Source organism: Plutella xylostella, chromosome 15 (assembly GCF_932276165.1).
Source record: "Plutella xylostella chromosome 15, ilPluXylo3.1, whole genome shotgun sequence".
Lineage (NCBI taxonomy): Eukaryota > Metazoa > Arthropoda > Insecta > Lepidoptera > Plutellidae > Plutella > Plutella xylostella.
This window is the reverse complement of record NC_063995.1, coordinates 2,185,004-2,212,081: the sequence shown is the minus strand read 5'-3', so window position 1 is coordinate 2,212,081 and position 27,078 is coordinate 2,185,004. Positions and strand designations below refer to the sequence as shown.

At 36.9% G+C, this 27,078-nt stretch overlaps 1 protein-coding gene across 2 annotated transcripts in view; it reads left to right on the top strand.

Moving 5' to 3' along the window:
* The window catches only part of LOC105380712 (protein obstructor-E), a 37,964-nt gene extending 18,913 nt beyond the window's left edge, over positions 1-19,051 (top strand). The window contains exons 3-8 of one of the 2 annotated variants that reach the window (XM_048625890.1): positions 7,590-7,832; positions 9,276-9,464; positions 13,578-13,648; positions 13,918-13,967; positions 18,187-18,292; positions 18,680-19,051. In XM_048625890.1, the coding sequence (XP_048481847.1) occupies positions 7,590-7,832; positions 9,276-9,464; positions 13,578-13,648; positions 13,918-13,967; positions 18,187-18,292; positions 18,680-18,769 (749 nt within the window). In that variant the 3' untranslated portion in view covers positions 18,770-19,051. Of the gene's footprint in view, positions 1-7,589; positions 7,833-9,275; positions 9,465-13,577; positions 13,699-13,917; positions 13,968-18,186; positions 18,293-18,679 lie in introns of both variants that reach the window. The other variant, XM_048625889.1, reaches the window with a different exon arrangement.
* Positions 19,052-27,078: the final 8,027 nt, after the last annotated feature.

The window sequence follows — 27,078 nt, the reverse complement described above, 5'->3', positions numbered from 1 at the left end:
GGCTGAAACTTTGAAGTGTTGCTGTCAAAAGATGCACAGTTACATTCCCTGACTTTAATTGATGTGTGCTGCCATCTTCACGTTGAGGTCGGAAACTTTTCAGACCACCTACGTAGGTGTACATGACTGGAGCAATCCTTTTAAGTATTTGTAAAAACTTGTATTAGGAAGCCCCACAATGCATTCTAGCAAAAGCTTATCTTAGAAAGTAAGGAAGCAGTGGTTAAGTTGACCGATTGCGATCGTGACACGTCCACAGACAGACAGACAGTATTGTCCCACTATCTCGATGGACGAGCAATTTCACTCACGAAGACGATGAACTGATGTTCTTGCAATTATTAAAGATTTTGTTGGTTAAATGACGTAAAAAACACTTAATTCAACGAAAAAAAGCTAAGGTTGCTTAGCCAATTAGGAACCATTAATCAATTATCCTTGAAGTTTAGGTACCTATTGTATGTGCTTACCTATTATTTACTCGGAGATATCTGTGTTACATTCTCCTCAAGTGACAAAAAGCAGACGCTCGGGTGACTATTCCTAAACCCGACCGACACGATTTCGTGACAATTTTCACACGTAATAAGTTCCATCACCTCACGGTCACCGCCATTCAGTTAATTTCTATTGTTATTTGGTGACAGCGCCTTTTAGCACCAATTATACGGAGTTAGCAAACCTATTCTGGATGAAGAAAAGCTAATGTTTTGATATTTTGAAAAACAAACGCAATGTTATGAAATTGTGTAATTTTATTTGTAATATTTCCAAAGTCAAAGTCAAATATTTTTATTCATCGTATTCATAAATATTAAATTTTTTGATGAACGTCAATTTGTACAAATTACTCTCCGTTCGGATAAGGGGGGCTCTTTCTGTCGTTGTCTCTCTTTCCATAGGTAATAATAAACTTTTCATATTTTTTTTAACGATTTCAAAGTTGATTCTATAGTAAAAGTTGGTCACGTTAGGCATCATCATAAATCTAATCTGAAAAAATCAGTAATAGCTCCCGAATTCAACAATATTCCATAATTCCATCGGACATTTAAGTAGGTAGAGTAAATAAGATGTGTAGGTATTTTTATCGGTCTATGTTTAAAACAGTATTTATATAGAGGGCGGGTCTATAGGAATTTTTCAAGGTTCTCTCTCTTGCCATTATCTATCTCAAGGTATTCCAGAACTTTCTCCAGGCGCAGGGACACACACACACATACATTGGTAATTAATGTGTGCTCAGGTTCCAGCTAAACGAGGCCATTCTTTCTGTTTAATTTGTCGGGAAATTGCGTTCTACTGCTGTTTCCTTCACCGCCTTTAATCTTATTACCAATTTAGGGTAAGGTTTTATTAGTGGACATGAACGCGGATGGTGTATCAATTTATTTATAATAGTTGTTGTGAGACCACGACTTGTCGCTGGATATGTATTCATAAGTGTGGAGCCCGTTATACAGGGTGTTGCAAAAAGGGTATACTAAGCCGAAACCTACATGTGCAGCATGGTATATCTAAGCCCGAAACTGAAATCAGAATTTCAAAATTCGCGAAAAAAAAATACATTGTCATGTATACCCTTTTTGCAACACCCTGTATATAGGTTATACTATATAACTTATACAGAGTGTTGCATAGTAAGCCTAGCCACTTTTGCAATATCGTGTATAATAAATAATATAAGTAGATACAATTAATACTCCATATAGGTACTAGATACATAATAATCACTTACTTACAATTAATAGGTACATAATAATATTATGTTCTGAAGAACCTGGAATTCCATAATTGGATATTGATGATCGAAAAATCTGTTGTCTGACATTCATGTATTGTTTTTTTATCTACCAGACTGAAAGTTTCTGCCATCTTAAATATTTTAACGCTCGACGCTCCGAAATTCATTTTGTATTTATAAATTCCATTTTGTTTGAAGTTAAATATTTCAATATTAATGCGCAGTTAATATCAATATCGATTTACATTACAGGGCAATAATTGGTATTTTTCTTTTCACACAACTTACCATAAAACACCGTACTTTTTTATACTTACCAACTACCTATTATAGTTAATAACTTTAGTATCTAACTAAGAATTCTAAGTACAAACAAATAGAGCGTCTCTACATACTTATAAATTTATAATACATATTTCAAACAAATGATAAGTCAGTTGTAGTTGTAGTAAATAGTTGAGTCATAGCCTAACATACTTACCAATGGGTTATTGCTTTACTTTCCTATACGAATTGAATAGGTGATTACAAAACTATTTTTTAGTTTAATAGTTTAGAATTAGTAAACAAGCATTGTAGTAAAAACACGATCTTCAAGGATGTGCCAAAAACTTTGACCTTTCAACTCGATTCAACTTTCAACAGCTTCAGCTTTAAACATTTTTTTCGTCTGAAATGTTTTTGGGTATCCTATTCTAATAGGTAGTTATAAGTACTGCATTACTGTACACAGGATTGACTAATTTACTAATATGCATCCGTAAATATTACTGTATTGTAATATTTATTGTGGGCGGATACATTAGTGATATATAGTCATCCTGTAATTCATGAAGGCAGTATTTGCAAATGCAATGCTAATACTTACGTATACCTACATAAGTAATTATCGGTAATCAAATTAATATTAATTTATCTCATTATGTATACGTAAACAAAATATCAGAAATAACGTTATAAGTAGTGCTTTTATTTAGTTTAGTTTGGGATTCATTCGTTTCTGATATTATAAATCGATTAAAGTTCTACATTTTATTTCATTATTATTATAAAACATCATCCTAACGTTATAGTATATATTTTTGATTAAGTATTTATTATAGGTACCTACACAACCTAAGAACACGGGTATTCAGAAGGCGAACTTTTGCTTCTATTCCACGAGAAACCACAACAATTCAAAGCAAAAAAAATGCTACAGTTACCTTTCCCAAAATTTGGAAACATCGATCCGGATTCAAACCCGAAGACTTCAAAGCAAGTGCAGTGACCTTATGAATGAGGTCAAGGCCAAAGTTAAATAAAGACCTCCGATTTTCGGGCCTGACAAAGAGCCTTCCGTTGCTAGTCTATGTAAATATATTTTAGACCCGTATTGCACTATTAGGTATCTTGAAAATTTACAGCCTATATATACGACAATGTATAGAATATCTCTATATGTATAATAATAATAATTCAGTTACTTTAAATTCACAAAAAAGGTAAGTTAAATATATGAAAGTATCTAAATTAATAATAAAAATATACATCCTTCAAGATGACGAAAGAATAATAATTATAACTGCATGAGAAAATTGCACTTTGTAAGTGCAACACAAAAAAGTCTCACTCATATGAAAATGTTAGTCAATTTGTAACCAAACGATAGATTTTCGATATTAAATCAATTCAAATGTCTGATCTAATAGAAGAAAAGTCACATTATAGTCGTTTTATTTGGCTAGGCCATTCACAAAAGCCTGCCTATGACTAGGTCCGTTTTTAACATACGCTTACACACGCGTAGATTTCGTCACAATTGCTAAAACAATAGACATTTTAGCTTTGTGCTTGCACAGGCATATAAGTACAATTAGCGTAGTGAGTATAGTCAATACCAGTATTGCCAATAGTACTAATTAGCATCGGAAACAAAGAGTTATGTAATAGACGTTCTTTTGGTAGCTTCCCGCTTTGTTTTTTAGACTGATGAATTTTGAGGAGATGATACCTAGTAGGTAGCTAGTATCTCCCACTTAACTATAATATAGTAGGGACCTATTTAGAAAGTAAGCCAGATGGCAGATCTAAAGCACATTCCAAGAATGGCCCCATGAGCAAAAAAAATTTGTACTGCTTATCCCATGTATAGCAAGAACTAGATTTGGTTCCAATCAAATAAATAATACAACAATTATTAAAAGGGTGCGGCAATACACCACATCTGCATACTCAATGAAGGATTACGAGAAATCGTGTGTCTGCCTCTGCATAGGTAGGTAAGGTAGATAGACAGATAGAATATTATTTATTTGTACACACACATAAAATAAACTTAAATACTAACACATAGATCTCACTACTATACATAATGACCCGGTTGAATCACTTAATATTACAAACAGATACTTTGCATCAGTAGGACAAAACCTTGCCCGCGAAATAATTAGAAAAACAAACACCACAGAGGATGAACTTGCTACTAACATGAAAGGTAAAGAACCCCCTGAATCCTTATTTTTAGAGCCTACAGATCCTCATGAAATCATTAGTATAATAAATAATTTAAAAACTGGTAGTGCCCCCGGCTTGGATGGTATCACTCCACTTCTATTAAAAACAATTAAAAACGCAATAGCAGAACCCCTAGCCCATATATTTAACCTAAGCATTGGCAACGGTGTTTTCCCTACAGCATGGAAAATATCGGCGATTACCCCAATATTTAAAGATGGCACGAGAAATGCACCCGAAAATTATCGACCAATCTCTTTACTTAGCGTAATCTCTAAATTACTGGAAAAAGTGGTTAATAAACGCCTGGTGAAGTTCGTGGAATCCCATGGGCTTTTATCCCCACGGCAGTTCGGATTTCGACATAATAAATCCACCGAAGACGCAGTCATACTTCTTTCTGAACTTGTTGCAACCTATCTGGACAGTGGAAACTCTTGTATTGGTGTGTTCCTCGATCTGGCAAAGGCCTTTGATACCGTGTCAACAAAAATACTACTTAAGAAGCTCCAGTACTTTGGTATCAGAGGCCTTTCACATGATTGGTTCAAAAGTTACCTCACTAATAGAGAACAACTTATAAAAATTGAATCAGTAAAAAGTGCAACCCTGCCTGTCAATTACGGCGTCCCTCAGGGAAGTATACTTGGCCCCACTCTCTTTCTCTTGTATATGAATGACATCCATGACCTTAATAATAATATGATTAATGCAGAGATAATATGTTATGCCGACGATACCGCTATCATTTTCAAGGGCCGAAATTGGGAAGATACATATAACAGTACCGAAATGGGAATGGTGGCTATTAACGATTGGCTAGCAAACAACTTACTAACTATAAACCACAAAAAAACCAAATACTTATGCTTCCATAAAACTGCCGCATCACAACCTAATATTCCTAATCATATAAAAATTCATACGTGCAAACTCACACAAATCCTAGATTGTAACTGTCAGTCTATTGATAGAACTAATTCTATTAAGTACCTCGGCGTGATATTAGATCAAAATCTTAATTTCAAAGAGCATACGCTCAGTCTGGCAAATCGAATAAGAAAAACTGCAGCTATACTAAAAAAACTCCGTAATTCAGCCGAACCATTTCTTCTTACAAGGGTCTACCTTGCCATATGCCAATCCATTGCCTCGTACTGTATTCCAGTTTGGGGCAGTGCAGCAAAAACTACCCTAATTATTCCAGAAAGAGCTCAAAGATGTGTTTTAAAAGTTATGCACAAGAAAAATTTCAGATTCCCTACCCAAACTCTTTACAAAGAAGCTAAAGTCCTAACCATCCGTCAACTATTCATTCTTAGGCTCTGTCTCTCCACCCACAAAAAAGTACTAACTTCTGATCTCTACGATCAATTATGCAAAAAACGTGTGTTCAAAATGCCATCTCTTTACGTTAACACTTCCTTTGGTCAAAGGTTTGGAGCTTATATAAGATCACATATATATAATGGTATGTTACACTACTGCAATATGAAAGATATGTCTGTTCGTGAGGCTAAAATTAAATTAAAAGATTGTCTTCTACAGTTAGATTACTTCACCACAGAAAGTATTTTAGATTAAGATATTGTTATGTTGTTGTTTGAGCAAAAGAGACATAATTTATTTTTAATTTTTGTTAAAAAAAAATAATTTTTTTTTTTTTTTTTAGTTTAAACTGTTCATTTTTATTTGAAATTTCTTATTTTAAACTGTTTTTGATTACATTACGGTACCCCAAGATACGGGCAAAGCCTAGTTTGGGGACCACTTTGTTAACTAAGATTATAACTTAAATAAGACATGTGCAAATTATAGTCTAATATTAGTGTACCTAACGGAATATGTATGTACCTAAACTGTTTTTTGTGCAATAAAATTTCTTTTTATTTTTTTATTTTTATTTATATGTACAAAAACGGCGGCCTTTTTTCAAGACAACCTTAGGGTGGAAGGATATTTATGATTAAATTGTACTGAAGAATTCTAAAGGAATAATTAAAATAATGTTTTGTTATTATAAAAGTACCTAGGCACCTACAAACTAAATCTAGAAACTTACATGTGTAATTATACTTATATACTTAGGTACCTAAAAATAATGATGTAATATATAATAAGTTTCTCTAGAAATAGGTATTTTCTCTTTTAAAATACTTGGTGGAAGCCTTTCAGATCATAATCTTTTAAGAAAGTTCACAGATGGAATTGTCAGGAACTTCCGAGATGCAACGATAGCGGTAAATAAAAGATCGAGCTCGTGACTTTCAGACTTCCCAGCGCAAATATTTCACCCAAGTCGAGTCAATGCAAAAGTTAAATGATTCTGATACGATCTTTAAAAGATTTGCAGGTTGCACTTTTAAATTCGTTCAACCATTTACTTACACTATTCCATTGTAAGTGTTTATCGAAAGAAACGTGAAGTTAACCACGGTGTTACTTAATAATAATATTAGCATAGGTTAACTTTTTTAAACCTTAGTAGCGGTGTTAGCTCAAATTGTTACTCTAGTCCCCACCTCTCTCGAATCGTCAACTGCATAATCATAATCAACTGCATCAGCCCGCTCGAATGGAAAAAGATAATTATACAGGGTGTTGCAAAAAGGGTATACTAAGCCAAAACGATGTGCAGCATGTTATATCTAAGCCCGAAACTGAAATCAGAATTTCAAAATTCGTGAAAAAAAATAATCATTCTCCATAGTAAAAAGTCACGTGACCAACTAAGTTTCTACACCCTGTATAGTCAAGCCCATCAATGAGGTCACTGTCGCATTGGAAACGTTTCTTAAGTTTCATACACATACGACATACATGTCCTGAATAGGAAGGCAGTACCAATGTCAAATGTCACTCGTTACATCGCATTATGCAACTCGGAAACCAATGCACTTTCTCTCGCTCACCGAGTGACATAACCTGTCAATGTTTGTACAACAATGCGCGAGTAAAACAAAAGACATGCTAACGCGAATATAATGCTTTGACAGTTTTGACACGCAATTTTTACGGTACTCTGATAGGTGTTAATGTGCACATAAATGGCGTGGCGAATTATGAACAGTGATGAAATGTAGCGTGCCTGATTTGGTGTGGCAATGTTTTGTTGCATGTGTAAATAGACAAATACATTATTAAAGATTCGGTAGTGAAATTATTACTGTCTAAATAAATATGATATGGAAGAATATCGTTCCTTCAACTCATAGTAAACCAAAGAGGCTAAAATCCACCCATAAATTTTCACACCTACCTTTTCTTATCTATGTAATCATAACAAAATAACCAAAGAGTCTACAACCGCCACATTAATCTCACACCAACCTCTTTTCTTCTTTCCCAGTTGGCGCCTTATACCTGGCCAGTATCGCTTCCTGCGCACAGGTCGAGGACCCTTGCAAGACCAAGACTCGCATAGTCGCAGATAACAAGTATTGTGACAAGTACTGGGAGTGCGACAACGGGCAGGCGGTCCAGTACGACTGTCCTAATGGACTGGTGTTCGCGGGGAAGCACAGGGGAGTGACGGAGGGGTGCGACTACCCGTGGCGGTCTAATTATTGCGAGTACCCGAAGGTTCAGATAAGTAAGTGGTGGAGTTTATATTTGGGCAGGATACCAGGGAACGACACTTTGTTTGAAGCATGGTGTGGAACAAAAGTCTTGTCAGACCGTCGCGTCGTACGAGAAATTGTCAGAATGGGCTATGTCTAAAAATTCATATCTACCTATTATCAGAGTAAAATAAACCAAGGCTAAAAGGCACGTTATGTACTTCAAATTCTTTTCCTGTTTTCAAACCTAACTAAGCCACGGTTAAGCTACGGTTTTCTTTGTATCGATGAAAAAGGAATAAGCACCCGTTAGAATTTTTGTTTTCTATTTACCTTCATGCAGTTTCTCGGAACATATAGGTATTGTATTTGACAAAACTTTGATTCCGCGAATCATTTTCGTTCCTAGTAAACATAATTACCGGTTGAATATGCACAGCACAAAGACAGGGGTGGCACCATTTTAATTTTAATTTCACTTATATTTCCGGGAAATCATTTATTATTCATTTATAATGCAGCTTTCACCAGCAAAAAGAGGCTTTAAACGTCCCCTGGATTATGAAATGAATAAGTTGGAGTTAATGTGCTGTGAATTTTTGACAAGGCAGTGGTAATGAATTATTAAGTTGCTCTCATTTTTATATCTTAAAATATTTCATTGGTAGAAGCAATCCCCTGTTTATAATTTTATATTAATGTCTATTCTAAGTCTGTGGCTTCCTGGGCAGTCAACGACTATCGCAAATCTCCCCCTACTCTTGAAAGGCAATGTATTGCGTCTGTCTTGCGTTGTCAACATTAAAAAAATCATAACTTCTCTTCAAAATCGATTTTACAAAAAGTAAAAATACATAAATGTTCATCAAAATAAAGACTTTTTTAGATCCTAGCACTAAGAACCAAGTACCCAGAATTAAGAATTTATTTTAGATTTTTGCCAAAAAAATACTTTTTTAGCGTTTTTGTAAAATAACTTTTAAATTGTATGCATTATATTCTTGTTTCTAGGTTCTTAAAATAGGCATTACCTAGCTGATTATATAAGTATTTTTAGTCTTTGTAAAAACGATTTTGAAGAGAAGTTATGATTTTTTGACAACGCAAGACAGACGCAATACATTGCCTTTCAAGAGTAGGGGGGCTGACTGGCAATTTAAACTTTCGACCCAACAAGGACCAAACTCTACTCTACTCTATATCTTTCTCACTGACATGCGACATCCCAAGAAGAGCAATTTCGTATATCCTCATATACTTATGTTTGTTTTTAGTTCCTTAATTTTTTCTTTCATAAGTACTTTTTTTGCACACATTTTTACAAATTTTTCTGTTTGTCTGGCAGAACTTGTACATTTGTACAAGTTTGTCTGGGAGAAAATGCATTTAGCACTAAGTCCACTCTTTGTACATTTGTATCATTTGTGCAATAAAGAGTCAAATAAATAAACATTCACCTACGCACGTTTCCACAGACCCGCCCATCGGCACGGAGCACTGCGACTGGCTGTACGGCATCTTCGGGCACGAGACGTCGTGCACGCGCTACTGGACGTGCTGGAACGGCACCGCCACGGAGCAGCTCTGCATCGGCGGGCTGCTGTACAATGAGAACGCGCACTCCTGCGATTGGCCCGAGAACGTGGACGGCTGTCAGAAACATCGTGAGTCTCTTTTTCACTCGTTTAGATGTCGACCTAGTGGGGCTACCACCAATGAATATTAGCAATTAACAATCCATAAGCAGCGTCGCCCGCCTGTGCAACATCTGTCATGATATGTCAGATCCATACAAGTTGCGTCAGAGTTGACCAGCGAGCGACGTTTATAATAACTAATGTTCGGTGGCGGTAACCCCACTGTAATCTTAAACACTCTTGGAAATCTTGGCATAGGTAGCTGTCTCGTTAACTATTATTATTCTCACTTCTCTATTAGGAATAACTTTTTGAAAAGATACCAATTATTATTCTTACTTTGCACCTAACTTTAACATTAGGTAAGTACTGTACTTACCTCTGTACTGATACTTGGATTTGTATTATTAATTTGTTTTCATACATATGAATGTGACAAATAATGGACCTACATCGTGATATAGGTATCTCTAAGTAGACATTCTATTAGAAAATTCGCTTATTTTTGCCATTATACCTACATTTTATTACAAACGGATATCATTACAATGCGCAAAGCTATTACTCAATACCAATTTATTTTTAGTAACTGCCTCTAAAGGGTAATGATACTAATGATCGGTAAATCCATTAGAATAATGATTCCGTGCTTATGTTCATGTCACCCAAATGGTTTCCAATCTGTGTAATAGATCGTGGTTCACTTATACCAAGAGTGATTTTATCAATCTTCAGATTAGTTAAGAATGCCATAGGTATAGTTAGCGAAAAGATCGAGAGCCACTACAGCAAAAACCGTTAATTTTCAAATCGACTGACACTGTATGGATAAAGGGTGGATAAAAAAATCACCAACACACAGTGATTTTGTTTAAATATTAACTGTGCTACCACAAAAAACTTTAAACATTATTTAACAAGTGTTTAAATCTAAATTTGACAGATTTTGTAGGCGTTTGATAGCGCTAAACATCTGTTAAACACTGTTTTTTTTTGTGGTAAGGCCCTAAAGCTTTTACAGCCGACAAGGCGAATGAAGTTCAAATCAAATCATTACAAAAATGCATAATATTTTTCGGTCCGTAAATCCATCCTGAATGGGATACAATTCGATTGCTAGCGCGTGTATTGAATACTTTAATTTATTATTCCATCAAGGGCCGCTTGTTGAATTTTAATCTCGCGAAACCCAGTCAGTGTAATTTTTTTCCTAGAATCTTTACCAGGATAATGCTTTATTTTTGTTGAGCTTTATAATAATCATACTTAATAATTTACCTCTACCTTTCTCATGTAAAAATCGTTTCGTAATACAAACGGGGCATTTAAATACAAAACATTATGATAAAATTACTTGTACTTTTGTACTTTTCTAAGTAGGTTGGTTTGGTATGAAGAAAAAAAAACCATTTAATCGCCAGACAATTTGCGATAGAGTAAAACTTAATACAACAAAAAAAAAATTGTGTGAAACGCAAAGTGATATCACAATAACAGATTCAAAGGCCACGCATGTCCTTTCCCTTGTAGTGTTATCGGCATGACCTACCTACAGATTACATTCAAGCCTATTTCTCAATATGTCAATTGATCCCAATTGATGTCACTTCTTCTAGGACCTAGCCGTGCAGTGAAGATAGATTTTGTCACTTTGGGTTTTTAGGGATTAGTTTTAGTCACAAGGAGCCTACTAATTATTGACGGAATAAGTAAGTTTTTCTCTAGCTCGAGTGACCACGCCTCTCTCGTTGTATTCAACCTACTATAATTTGTTCGTTGTTTTTTTGTCGGCACTGTTCTGAAAATTCATAATAATATTCCGTCTGGATGGACCGATCCTCCTGAAAAAAACGTTGTTCAACATTTACCACCCGACATCATGTAAGTAGGTATCGTGTCACTTTTCGCATATTCGAGTAAGATCAGTCTTTCTCCTAATCATCTCCTAAACAAACTTAGAAACTTACCACAATATAGAAACTCAAACATTATGGACCCATCCAGGAATCGCACCGCTGACCTCTGGGTGGATATTGAAGAAAAACAAAGGTTCTATTTATAACTACATATTTAGATTTTTTTTTTATTATTTGTTTTATTATTTATTTTGTGTGTTGTTTCCGTGTGTGTGTGAAATAAATGTATTTTCTTTCTTTCTTTCTTCTTCTTCTAGATTCTGTTCATTGTATAATTATAATACGTAACTCGGGAAAATTACAACAACTATCTTAACTTAACTTACATACAATGAAACCTACTCAGGTAACTACTAAACTAAATGATTTCATTCCACCAACAATGGCACTATACACACATAAAGCCGCACACACACAATGTATAATTGAAGATGCAGCGAAGCCCACAAGGAGGGATTCTACATCAAAGCTTTGATCATAATCTCACACGACCGTCGACGCTTTTGTCCATATCGCCCTGAATGGGTTAAAAGATAATGAACTCTATGCTCGAGACAGACGAACGATACCATGTATGCTATGAAATCTAATTTTAAACTTTACCGTCTGCTTGCTAACTTGCTTCGAAGTTGACGTTGTATGGCGAATTTGTATTTAACACGTACGAAAGGCCGTGATTCTGCTAAATGCGAGGAACAAAATGGGGGATTCTGGTAACAACTCTAATTCAAACTATTGACTTAAAATAGGGGTATTATAAGTTTAACGTACCTACTTATTTGGGCGTGGCGTGTGCGTGTACATATATTTTTGTTTTATTATTGATAAGAATAATTATTTACAAGAATCTGTATGCGTAAATTGCGTAGGTCCCAAAAGGCTAAACCAATTTCAATTTAGTTTTTTTAGTGTGAATGGTAATGCTACCCGTCAATCTTACCCATATTTTATCAAAATTGTCTTTGTTGTTCAAAAGTTATGCAACTTTTAGTGTTGAATGTGTGTGTTATTCCAAGTCTAGATTCACATAGGTATTGCAAATATTCAAATCACCATTCTTTCTAACTGCCAGTTTCTATATCTCTATCTAGTAGTTCTAGTAGGTAGTTATTTTCATACGGTTTTGACATAAGCAAAAGTAACAATCTGTCAATTATAACAATCTAACAATAGATAGATAGAGTTATAGAAACTGGCAGTAAACCATCTCACTTTGGATGTCGGTATAGGCTTGGAAGTGTCAGCAAAGGCAATGACATGAAACTAGACTCGGGGCAGGCTGCAGCGTCAATTCCGTAGAGTGTGTAGCCGAAACTTCGCGAAAATCACGTTGAAAGCATGTTGAACAACTTCTAGATGGATTAACTAGTTTATTATTCAGTGTAGTTCTGTAATATTTAGTATTAAAAATGTGCATAATAATAATTGCTTCAAGTGGTAAAATTTACTTACCCCGAGTTACTGAAATGAACTTTAAGCTAATGTCAGCATTAAAAGATATCCTATGTCTGTCCTTATACTGTCAAAGCAAGGCATTTAAGGTCGACATTAGGTTAAAGTTCCTTTGTGCAACTCAGCGTTAGTCCGGTATTGGATCTGTTATAGACATGACAAGACACACACTCACTATTTTAATATCCTGTAATTTCTTGCCCTGTCGCATGCCGTGATCTTTTTTCTTTTAGCGGAGCTAAGAGGCTAAGACCGATCAATATTCAATTTAGACGCGATGCAAGAGTTTATTGCAGCAACAAAAACAAACTCATTTTTCACTCGTCCCTCAGACAAATTTAACCATAAAAGCGGTTTGATTAAGTTTTCAAGTCGGGCTTTTTCACGACTTTCGGTGCAAATAAAGCTGTTTTATTCGGTTAGTGACAGGAGTGGTCTTGACTGGCTTCAAATTGTACTTGTTTTCGAGTTTTAAGCTGTGCAAACTTTTATGCAAAATAAAGGACAGTTTGAAACATGTTTCTTTGATGCTAAAACTTTTAACGCCAGCCGCCGTACCGCCAGCTTTTTAAGCGATGCATTTTAGGAAAAGCTTTACAGTATAACTGTATTTAACAAGAAGTTTCATTGACTTTTACGAATTCCACATCACACATCGACGCGGTAATAGAGCTCTATTACCGCTTCACAGAGCACTTGAGTCCACTTTGAGTCGCAAACCGAGATACATTTATAAAAAGGTTCCCAACTCAGCATGTTTCTATTATTCCAGCTCTCTGCAACGACGACGCCAACGGCAACGTGCCGCTGGGCAAGTCCTGCAACCGCTACTGGCAGTGCCAGGGCGGCTACCCGCGCCTCCAGCGCTGCCCCGCCATGCTCGTGTTCGACAGGTGACGTAGCTACATTATCATTATTATTGTAATCATCATCATCATCATCATCATCATCAAGTCGTGCAACCGCTACTGGCAGTGCCATAGGGCGGCTACCCGCGCCTGCAGCGATGCCCCGCAATGCTGGTCTTCGACAGGTGACGTAGCTTCTTCATCATCATTGTTATAATCTTCATCATCATCATCAAGTCGTGCAACCGCTACTGGCAGTGCCAGGGCGGCTACCCGCGCCTGCAGCGATGCCCCGCCATGCTGGTCTTCGACAGGTGACGTAGCTTCATCATCATCATTGTTATAATCTTCATCATCATCATCATCATCAAGTCGTGCAACCGCTACTGGCAGTGGCAGGGCGGCTACCCGCGCCTGCAGCGCTGCCCCGCCATGCTCGTGTTCGACAGGTGACGTAGCTTCCTCATCATCATTATACACATCATCATCAATAACAACATCATTACAATAACATCAACATCAGCATCATCAGTCGTAAAAGGACATAGGCCTAAGAGCGCAGAAAACTAAGGTATTCATAGGATTTTCCGAAAACTTTATCAATTTCGTTCAAAGGTGTTAGTGCAAAATTCTGAAAAGCTCTGTTTGTTGATCAAATAGATTAGTGTTACTTATACAGTTATATTATACAGTATTATGCGTATTTAACGATATCAATAGAAGTTATTAGCAGTGTTTTATCGATATGCGATTCTTGTTAGCTCTCTCTTGAAGTCTGGACAAATACCTAGATAGTTAATCTTGTTTGTATGAAAAAGAATCAAATGAAAATACCTACCCTCCATTAATCTAGTTTGTATTGCAGTATAAATTGCTTGGCAGATTAGTTTCTAAGAAATATTATTACCTAAGTACCATCGAGGAAATCTAATCGCGGTTCCAAAACAGTATCCTCTGTGCATATTGTTTTACGTGTGTTTGTAGTTAACACTTAGGCACGCTTCCGCAAGTTTACTTCAACTGAAAAAAAAACCGGTACGATTAATACAATGAGATAGAGTCTCGGTTGGCGCAGCAACTCTCCGATACTTCGTTTTCCGTAAGATAGAGTGACCCCGAGGGTCAATCCGTTCAGTTTAAAAATAAATAGGGGAACATTCGAGTCCTTGACAGTACCTTATGTGTACATAAATATATGTATATCCCATAGAAGAAAATAAACTAATGGTATATCCTTATGTATCCCATTAACGTCATTACCATCAATCACTCTTCTTCGTTTCCGATCCGTGTGTAATGAGATATTACACTTTTCCTGTTCGCTTTCTGAGCCGCGAGCACAGGAACCTCCGTTTACGTTGCGTATCGTCAAATGTTGTTGTTGCAGATGATGATCATGATATGCGCAAACAATTTGAAATATTTACTTGCAGAACATTTAGGTAGCAATTTATATGTATAACTATTTATTACTTATAGGGAAACTATAATTTGACCGGAAATTTTGCCGAACCGAAGGTTAATCTTAATTTAACAAAACTTAAAATTCTCAAAATAAAAATACTTATAGTTAGTTTTGAGAGACTTAGGGCGTCTTGCACAACAAAGTTAAATAAAATTAAATCTATGACCTCTTGCTCTGACATTATACTGTCAGAGCAAAAGACAAACTATTCAATTTTATTTAACTTTGTTGTGCAAGACGCCCTTAGTTAGATTTTCCTAAGATTATGTATCAAAATCAAATTAAATTGAATAACTCTATACATAGAGGTATTCTGTGTGTGTGTATATTTTGTAGAGCTTCATCAATTTACCGCTACACGAAGGTCTTCCAAGTTCGCCCTTTATTCCAAAAGCCGTTACGTAAGTCAATCATAATAATATAGTTTAGTTCATCAACATCAATTTGATGACCTTCTGGCTCCCCGCGGCCATGTTTGTGCTAGACAGGTGAACTTTTAATTAAACCGCCGGTTAATGTGTCGCAACTTCCACCATAGACTTAGATATGCCTAGACCCCGCACGTAATTCGCGTGGAAAAATTTTAACGCACTTTGAAATAAGGAAGAGGTTCTTTATTCGTCAGTAGGTATTTTTTTGTAAAATCTCATTCAGTCCACCTACCGTCGAATGAAAGTTCTCGATGACAGTCTATGAGAGACATCCAAAAAAAAATGCGTTATTACAAGATATGGATAAATCGCTTTAACAATGTGTTAGTATTTAACTTGTATGTAGGTAAGTTATTTTCATGCGTGTGTACAAATAATATTCTATCTATCCATCTATAAGGGTATAATATTCTATCTATCCGTCTATAAACATATTAACTTATTGTTATTTAATGATTTTATTTCGGATCAAATGAATAACAATAATCAGGTAGACGCTGTTTATACAGACTACAGCAAAGCCTTTGACCGTATTGACCACAGAATGTTACTAAATAAACTCCTTCAGTCTGGTATTCGAGGAGACTTATACCGCTGGTTTTCATCCTACATCAGTAACAGATCTCAGGCTGTGGTTTTAAATGGTTACATGTCTCACTGGACATGTATTCCCTCTGGAGTCTCTCAAGGATCCCTGCTCGGGCCACTCCTTTTTATCATCTATATAAATGACATTGGCACCTGTTTCCGTTACAGTAAATATCTCCTCTTCGCTGATGATCACACTATGGGATCTACAAATTGAAGCTGGAATCCATTCAGAAAAAGTTTATTCGGTACTTGTGTTTTAAATTTAAAATCCCTAGAATAAGTTACGAATTCCATTGTAATCAATTCCATTTACTTCCTCTTTATATTAGAAGAGATGCGTCGGACATCGCATTTCTCCTGAAGTTATGTCAGAATCTCATTGATTGTCCTGATTTATTAAATAAAATTAACATTTTAGTTCCCCAACGTCAAGTCCGCCGTAAGTTAATTTTGCATGTGCCGGTGGTTCACACGAATTACCGTCGAAACTCATTTCTTTTAAGAGCATCCCACTTGTTTAACTCACTGGCAATTGAATGCAGTGATATTGATTTATTCAATAGTGATGTCAAGAGCATTTATTATTTCTTAACTGATAAGTTTAGTTCTAAGTTTGTCTAGCTTTTATTTGTGTTGCAGTTATTTTACCTTTAAGAATATAGGTTTTAATTTTTTGTTTGTACCAACAGCGGCTTCCCTGGCTTTTTTAATTTGTTAGTTATTAGTGAAAACTTTTAATTGGCTTTTTTTTTTTACTTTTTGCTATATATGATAAATGTGTTAGCTGTAAGTTTTCTTAAATAAATAAATAAATAATAAATAAAGGTATAAGGTTTCCTTGCATCGGTAAGTCATTTAATTAACTGCCTGGTTTCTATACAAGAATTGAGACTTGCATGTTCTAGCCAAATCTAAGTCTAGAACTTCCACACATTGATATGGGAATATCCGACCGATAAGTCCGAAGTTCGAGCGACCTGTGGCCGGACCGTTTTGTATATTGCTGAACTATGTCTTGCTAGTTTATTTACTTTGCCTAGGGGATTAAGATTTTCCATAGATAAGGTCGGGAAGTTTGATAAAGGTCAATGTGATAGGTAAGCATTATGTATTAGCCGAAGAACAAACATAAGTTGTAGCAAGAGCTAGTCGACGAGTTTTTAAACATAATTTTAAAATATTTTTACGTCAAAACCAAAAAAAAGAATTTGCCTTACTATTTAAATTACAAAAATGATAATCTATTAAATTTTTACTATCATTTATACCATGCCATCAAATCAGTTGTCTAGTTTATTAACTATGTGTTTACATATATACATATATCTTCTATTTATTATTTAACCACACTTGCATGTATTAATACCTATTTATCTATGCAACACTATACACATATACTTACAATAAAACCTTATGTGTGTACCTTGTGACCTTTAGTTTTAGTTTTAGTTTTTAAGTTAGTATTAAGAACTGGCAGTCTGAAAACCAGCGCAGTGTGTTGCCGCATGCAATACGCAGCATTAGCTGAGGCTGTCCTTTTGCCACCTTTGTATTTATAAGTAAGCTTTCAAATTGTATTTTCTGTTTGTGGCAATAAACTATTTTTCTTTCTTTTCTTTTTCTTTCAAGAGGTCCTCTAGTTAGTTTGTTTGTTTACATCCAACAAGCAACAAGCTGTATTATCGCTTTTTATCCTTTTTGTAAAGAAGTGAACGTGATGAACAAATAATAGAATTATGTACTTACATATTGTACTTGGAACAAATAATACCTTTTTATTCCAGAACAACTTTATACATTTTATTATTCTTTTTGTTCTATTTTTTTTTATATTAATTTACTATACATCCGTATCTGCACAGTAGGCACATAAGCATTATTAGAACTAATTGAAGATACTACATGTCCATTCACCCCTTTGAAATTCATATACGTGATTATGAGGTCAGAGTAACAGACATATACCTACTTCTCGCGATCTCCAATCTATCATCAACACTTTCATGTCAAGACTTAGGTATTAACGTATTCCTTCCCTCATTCCAGACGGTCCCTGCGCTGCGTGGTGCCGCCCACGGAGGACTGCGACGTGCCCACCACCACCGCACCGCCGCCGGAGGAGGACGACAACGTGCCGCAGAACCAGCGACAGGTAGGACTGAAGGGGTGGGATGGGCCCCGTGCTAGGGGCGCATTTAAGACGTGACAAAAGTTCTCCGTCGCGCTCGCTCTTGAGGCTACGCGATGTGAGTCAGCGCGATGCAAAACGTATGTTACGTCTTAAATGCGTCCGTGCTACTAGCCCTGGCTGTATACAATCAGCATGGCGGTGACAAACACACAAGTAGAGCTGGACTAGAGTTAGTTTTCGGGGTGACAGGATCGTTCAGAAGCTGACTGCCGAGGCTTCGCCAGACCAACGATATTTTAATACGCGCCAGAGGTATCATATACTTTGAGCCTTTTTTCAAGTAGCCCGATCTTTTAAGCACGCTTTTCATTCATCTTCATGCTGTTAAACCAATTCGTGTATCAACAGAACCAGCAGCAGAAGCAGCAGCAGCAGCAGCAGCGGCGGCAGCAGGACGAGTACCAGGAGAACCACCAGGGCGGCCGGCGACAGAACTAGACCGCCAGGGGCCTAGTAAAGTGATTCTCACCGTGCGAGCAGTGAAGAGTAAAAGTATGTCTGTATTGCGCTGATCAAATACAGAATCTTCTAGGCTAGTACGGGGTACAAGAGGCGCAGGTCAAGATGTGACAAAACAAAAGTTCTCCGTCGCGCTCGCTTCCGAGGCCGCGCGATGTGATTACCCGATGCAAAACTTTTCACACTTCTTGACGTGCGCATTTTGCGGCCCGTGCTAGCCCTACAGGAATCTACAGCGCGTGCACCACTACAAAACCGTATTATTCAAATTCAAATTCAAATTCATACCATTTATTCACACTAATTCACAAGCATACACAATACAATACAAAACATAAACATTAAATTTGTACTGGACTAACTACCTACATACATGACATGAACACAGTTAATAAATTGGAACATTATTAAAATAGAAATAGACATAATTATTTTTCACAATTGTGTGGGTAGTTTATAATAAATTACTGAATTACTGTTACAGGCGGTTTACAGTAGTTGTGGTTAGTGTGAATGGGCCGGGCGACTCAGCGTTGTTGTCACGGAACAGAACTGCCCCGTGACGCTGTTATTCTGTCGCTAGCCCGAGTAGGTTATTCATGTAGGAACTCTCCCGCCACATACAAATTTGAGTTTATTCTTCACTGCTCGGACGATGTAAAAATTCGCACTTCGTACTGATGCGTAGGTCAGCGACAGAACTTTCAATCAAAATAAATATCATCAAATATATCATTCAGGTCTTCATCAGGTATAATAAAATAAATTGTTCGTCTCTTTGTCAAACCTTTTGCCTGTGTTCCGTCTGAAATCTTAATCAATGCGGCTTTGGATCCCGTATTTAAAATGTGATGATGATGTTGGTATACTTGTGTATTCCAAGGTTTCATTATTTTATTAGAAACCTGTTTTTAGAGTAAACTTTTTGTTCTTCCCACCTTGAAGGATTTCTTTTTTATGCTAGTGAAGTTCCACCTAAGAATAACATCTATGAGAAACAAATCTTCAATTATTAAAACTTAATTTAATATTCACTTTTGTATATGATCAAAGTACGGTAAGGTCCTATAATAAATAATACTCAATACTGTATGAACGACTGTACTTAAGTAATTCAGATCCAACTTTAAACTTTAAGTCAATTTAGTTGTAAGCTCTTTTATTATAGTAAATAAAATTTGGATGTATTTTAATTAGTTTTATTCAACTACTTTGAGTGCTAATTATTATTTTGGAAACAAGTAAGTATATTATGTACATTATAAAAAGTACAACTAAAGTTCTTGTTCAAAACCCCCTGAGTCACCCCCTTTCATCTATCGCCTTTATGCGACAGCCTGTATAACTTCACACCATTCTATATCACTTATGTCTTACAATTTGCAAAAAGACTTTGCATTAGGTTAGGATAAAAGGTCAGATATTTCCAAAACTTATAAAACAAAAGTTTTTGGCTCTTTTCAACCTTTTGTAAGCGAAGTAAAAAAAGTCAAGTAAATTTTTATTGGAAAGTGTTAAGTAGTTATTTCACAATAAGCAAGTAATCAAAGTAACTTGCTTATTGGAAAATTTATTTAAAATTATGTAAATATTATTATGGCAAATGTAAGTACATTATTTTGATGAAATTCCTGCCTGCATACTCACACTCACCTAAATCTTCAAACCCAATGCAATCAACTTTGTTAAACAAGTTGTTAGCGCCCCGTTCATCGTGGCTTCGCTATCGACGCGAGGCCCCTGGCTGCTGAAATTAGATACAAATTCGTCAATAATATTATCTTGGGATGATTGATCATTTTACGCGCGTGTAGGTAGTAGGTACCCTTGCGTAAGTTCTACCAATAGTGGAATTTGTAGTACTAAATGGACCGTAAGTTTATTTGAGTCTATATGTACGATTATTACATGCAAATGAAGAAAAACATAATAAATTTATTTGTTACCTAAAAACAAACACCAATAACCGTAAGTATCTATTTAGAATAACACACACAGATAATACACGTTAAACTTATGAATCATTCAATTTGGGCAGCCGTGGATAATCGAGGAGCACTCACATTCTATACGTTACATAAGCGGCTTTTTCTCATTTCAATCCCTACACAAGCTACCTCAACCCGAAACCAATCAGCTGAATATAAGGCAAGGCCTTTTAAAAACGTGGAACAAAGACCCCGTAATGGATTAGGGGGTAATCGCGGGCGTCCGTGTGTGTCTGGCCGTCAGGGGCGTCCCACGGGGGAGCTCCGGAATCAATTTTCTTCCGGCCGGAGTGCCATTAGGGACCTCTGGGAGTTCGGCCGGGGCTCTACCGTGAGCTGCGAGGTAGACTCGTCCCGATTAGAAGGGCTAGCACGAGGCGCAAGGCAATGTCAAGACGTGACAAAAGTCTTGCATGGCACTCACTCACAACTCCCTAAAACTGTAGAATTTACAGGTACAAACTTGTCGTAATCAGTTGAGAATCAAGCAAAGTAATTTAACTATAATATCTAAAGTAGGTAATTTAGATTTGCCAGTATTTTAGTATATGCACCTGTGAATGGAATCACTCGGAGACGTGATATTTAATTAGTAAAATTCACTTTCTCTTCTTGAAATTCCCGACCCAGTTCTTTCAGTTTCCCTGTAATTACGAGGCGAGAATTACAGTAAATTTCAGGAATGAAACATTTCCTGAATCCTTTATGGATGTGCAGCTTGACGCCAAACAGCCAATTACAGCACCTGTATATAATGCCAAGTATCTACTGAGGCATATTATAGCCAGAAAGATAGTTTAGCACATAATTATGTCGATTCTGAAGGCATAAATTCTAATTTTAGTGCGGTCAATAGCTTTACATCCTCGTTAAAAATTCGGCTCTAACTATGAGAATATCCGTAATCCTGATAAGTTTAATTTTCCACTGTAATTTTTTATAGAAATAGTTATAGGATATTGATTTCCATGATATTGTATCCTCATGCTACAATTAAACCACTATATATTTCCAGGTATCGTGAAACATACACTAATTAACGTTATTTAAGGCGATATAATTATGTATACCCAGAACTAGCGCCGCCAGTTGAAAAATAATCATAAACTTCTGTTTGATAGCGTTTTCCTATAACTGCCAAGGACATCACATTGGATGTTGGGAGATGGGTAATAATAATATAAGCATGACAAGGGTATGGCTTTCTTGGAAAGAACGCTTTCAAACGGATGTTATGTTTTTTTTCAATTGGCGGCGCTAGCCGGATCAAAATTAACTATCCTAATCCTAACTAATATTATGTCAGTCTGTCTGTCTGTTACTCTTTCACGCCAAAACTACTGAACGGATTTGAATGACATTGAATTGGTATACATATGGTCTAGAGCAGCTATACTCAAACTGCGGCCCGCGGGCCGCATGTGGCCCGCCGGGCCTTTATCAGTGGCCCGCGTGCCATGAGAGATAATAGAGAACAAGTATACATTCAGTGTAAAAAGTATCGGGATTATAGCAATAAAACAAAAAATGTTTATATTCATCCAAATTTATTTTATCACCTTCAAAGTTTGCTCCTTCAGAAACGATATACCTACGCCAAAGAATTATCCAATCATCACAACACAACATGTTTTTAAACGCTATTTTCAGTGTTGTGTTCAGTACTCGCGGCGATTTTTGCTTATTGCCTTCTATCGATTGAAAACAGTGCCTCGAAGTGGTAATTTGAGTTTAGGAAAAAAAGAAGCTAGAGCCGTGAGCTGCAGCCATATCTGGTTAATATGGTGGATGCTGGATAGTATTTGCTGAGTGTTTGCTCAAAAATTCATTCACAATGATGATCCTTGTGCGAAAGGCGCGATATCGTGGTGTAAAATCGTTTCTCGATTTTTTTTTCCACAAATCTGGCCTTTTTCGTCGAATTTGCTGTATTAAATTCTACATAACCGTGTGTGATTTTAGTGAGTGATTTTAACTAACAATTGATAGAAGACAAAAAAGAGTACTAAACACAACGCTGGAAACAGCGTTAAAAAAAAGGTTCTGATGATTGAATAATTCGTTGGCGTATGTGTATCGTTTTTGAAGGAGCATACTTTGAAGGTGATAAAATAAATTTGGATTAATAACAATCATTTTTTGTTTTATTGATCTAATCCCGATACTTTTTACACAGAGTAGTAGGTATATGCATGTGTTTCTATATATTATTATTTCATAGTTTACATCGCTTTTAATAGATTTTTAAAAAAATTGCTTGCGGCCCGCGACACCATGACTTAAAAGTGTTTGTGGCCCTTATATAAAAAAGGTTGAGTACCAATGGTCTAGAGTCTAGACCCTGAGAAAGAACATAGGCTACTTTTTATCCCGGAATAACCACGGGAAAACTTTTTAAGGTGAAGCGAAGCTCGCGGGAACAGCTAGTACATACTATAAAACCATTGCTATGGCTACACCAGTGTTTTTCAACCTGTGGGTCGCGACCCCCTGGGGGGTCGCGAAGCTTCTGTAGGGGGGTCGCCAAAGGTCGAAAAAACTGAGTACTATAGTATAAAAATCAATAAAGAAAATAATATTTATTTATTAAGAAAGACACTTACTTTAAAATACTCTTACTTAAAATGTTCTGACTTTAACAGAAGGATAATTACTCAAAAATATTTCAATATACAGGGTGTCCCAAAAGTCAACGTCATCCCTTAAAGGGCTGATAGGTCAGCTCATGAGAGGCCAGAATATTACAATATGACCTTAGTAAAAACTCGATAATTTTCGAGATATTGACACTTTTATAAATTTGCTGAAAATCGACACCTTGGATCAGTTTTTTGCGTAACGCCGGTACAAAAATCCATATTGTTAGAATTTGTTTGGTGTTGCATCACCCTGTATAGCCCTGCTATTGATCGCAGTCAAAAAAAATATCGAGTAATGCTGTATGTTTAAAAAAACACGGTTTTCAAAGTCCTAAAAGGTAATCGTATTTTTTTATAAACAACTTTGACTCTACATACTGTAAAAAAAATATACCACGCAAACCTGGCACCTTATTTGAAAAGATTGCTTATTTAATGCAGTTTTCAAAATAGTATGAAACGTTGCTATTGTTTTAATTAATGATGCGTATGGTGCTGATGCGTGCATACTGATGGTAAAACTGGACGCTCAGCGTGCTATGGAGAGAGCTATGCTTGGGGTTTCTCTGATGGATCGTATGAGAAATGAAGTTATCCGTCAGAGGACTAAGGTTACCGACATAGGTGTCAAAATATGAAATCTGAAGTGCTGTCACTAGGCTGCTGGGTTGGGCATATCTGGCGAAGAACAGATAACCGTTAGGGTAGACGAGTTCCTTAATGGAGACCACAAACAGACAGACGTAGCGTGGGAGGCCTTCCTGCCTGGTTCAAAAACGATGAACACCAGAACTTGTTTTTGTAAAGCCAGGTATTTTGTCTTTTGCATTTTTATTTCACCCTTGAAGACTTTTATTCAAGATATTTAAATGCTCAAATAAGTCAGAAAGAATTTCAAAATAAATTCTAGGTAGCAATGGCATTAGTCGTACGTACATAGCTTATGGAGACCATAAATACATCGTATGGAATGAATATTGATGATACTGTAACATACACATACATGTACATACATTATAATAAACCGAAAGGGCCAAGGGGGTCGCGAAGTATTTTTTTATACCAGGGGGGTCGCATCATGAAAAAGGTTGAAAAACACTGGGCTACACCAACAACAATAGTGAATATTTCAGGAGTGAGATTGCTATATGGCCTGTATTGCTAGCTAACCCGGCGTGGAATTCGTCGAATAATGGCCTCCACTGCGAGCGACCTCATGTAATTGGATTCAACAAGTTAGGCTGTCTACACACAGAGGCTTTCTCAACATGTCGCCCCATACCTTTAGGAATTAAGTTAACCGATTCAGAAGCGACAAAAGTTAAAGAACGATAGAGCAATTTGTCCCCAAGCGGTAGTTAGGTACTACATAGTTGAAATTGAATCAGAAAGCGTTATTGTTTGTTGAATTATTTCCTTCAGCAATGTAAATATGTTAAATTCTATGGGTTTATAAGTGGCTGAATAGGTAGGTAAATATCATTATGTATATTCCAATTACCTATAAGTTTTGACACTGCTAAAATTTAACTATAGGTATACCTTCGTATTGACTCTCACTGTCAAGATATATCTGCATGGGTTCCTACAAGAGAGCCGTACGTATGCGGCAGGCCTAAACAGGACATAATCCCAGATTCGCAACCGATGAGCACAAATGGAGTGCATTTTGGAGCACCTATTACTTAGATCAGTGTTTTTCAACCTGTGGGTCGCGACCCCCTGGGGGGTCGCGAAGCTTCTGTAGGGGGGTCGCCAAAGGTCGAAAAAACTGGGAACTTTAGTAAAAAAAACAATAAAGACAATTAGTATTATTTTATTAAGAAAGACTCTTACTTTAAAAATACTTTCTGCTTCGCGGACGACATCGTTATTATGGCAGAACCTCTGCAGGAACTCAGCTGGATGATGGAAGTGGCCTAAATGCTGCTTCCCGACGTGTAGGCCTCGGTATGAACTTGGACAAGACGAAAGTCATGTACAATGCTCACATCAAACCGGAGCAGGTCGTCGTTGGTGAGGCAACAATCGAAGTTGTGCAAGAATATGTCTACCTCGAGCAGACTTATCGGCTAGGCAGAAGCAACTTCGACAAGCAGGCTGAAGGCGCATCCAACTGGGTTGGGCTGCATTCGGAAACTTAGTCACATATTCTCCTCGGCCATTCCTCAGAGCCTGAAGACAAAAGTCTTCAACCAGTGCGTCCTGCCAGTGATGACGTATGGTGCAGAGGCGTGGGCACTGACGGTAGGACTATCTATCTATCTATCTATCATGGCGAGCTGATTTTCCGCATTTAGCCTCCAAGGTGGGCCATTAAGCGTGAAATACCTATGGGGTGACTAGCTATTAAGCCACCCAAGCTCACGCCAGAAAGCCAGTAGACGACCTAGGTTGCTCATGGCTTCCCGGAGGGACCCCGGAGATCCGAGGATTTTTGATCGTAGTGTCTCCACGCCTTTGCAATGTAACAAGACATGGGAAGCTGTTTCATCTTCCTCCATGCAACTTGACGGTATGAACATGACGGTAGGACTAGTCCGCCGATTTAAAGTCGCTCAGCGTGCTATGGAGAGAGCTATGCTTGGGGTTTCTCTGATAAATCGTATCAGAAATGAGGTTTTCCGTCAGTCAGAGGATTAAGATTACTGAAATAGCTGTCAAAATATGCAAGCTGTAGTGGTAGTGTGCTGGTTATATCTGCTGAAGAACCGATAGCTATTGGGGTAAACGAGTTCTCGAGTATAGACCACGAATACGTGGGTGGCCTTCCTGCCTGGTTCAAAGACGACGCACCACCACAAGTATTTATTTTTTTTGTAAAGACAGGTGTTTTGTCTTTTTATTTTCAATTCACCCTTGAAAACTTTTATTCAACAAATTTAAATGCTGAAAAAAGGCAAAAAGAAAAAGCTAATTTTGAAAAAGAAATTCCGGGTCGCAATGGCATTATTCGTACGTACCTATGCACATGGCCATGTTTTTAAATCCGATAAGTATGTACTACTTCGAATCCTAATCATGGAGACCATAAATACGTCGTCTGGAATGAATATTGGGAATACTGTAACATACACATAACACCTACATACATATGATAAAAAACCGAAAGAGTCAAGGGGGTCGCGAAATATTTTTTAATACCAGGGGGGTCGCGTCATGAAAAAGGTTGAAAAACACTGACTTAGATTAACAAAATTCAAATAAGATGGAGTGTCGGTGCAAAAAAAACGTCTCGAAAAATAAAACCCCACTTGTACCACTGACCTCTTAATTGAATTAGTTCGGTTAGAAGATTTGTTACCTTATTCATTAGTACAATGGTTGTCATTAGGTTGAACTTAAAACGGTTCGACAGTAAACTAAACGCGGTTAGTTTTTCGCTTTCTTTTTGTATGTGTCACACCATCTTGCACGTTCGTACATTGTTAATCTAAGACACATTACGACGTAGTAGCTAGACTTCTGTACCCTCTCTCCGTTTAGCGTTATGGTCTCGCGGGACCCACATTCGCAGATTCAGTATGACAAATGTGCGAAATTATTCGCTGTTCACTCGCTGAAACCTGAAGTTCAGCGGTCCAGCTCCCTCAGGAGAAAATGTTCCTCTATGAGTGCAAAACATGTTAGTTCTATGAATTATTACCTACTAGCTGTTCCC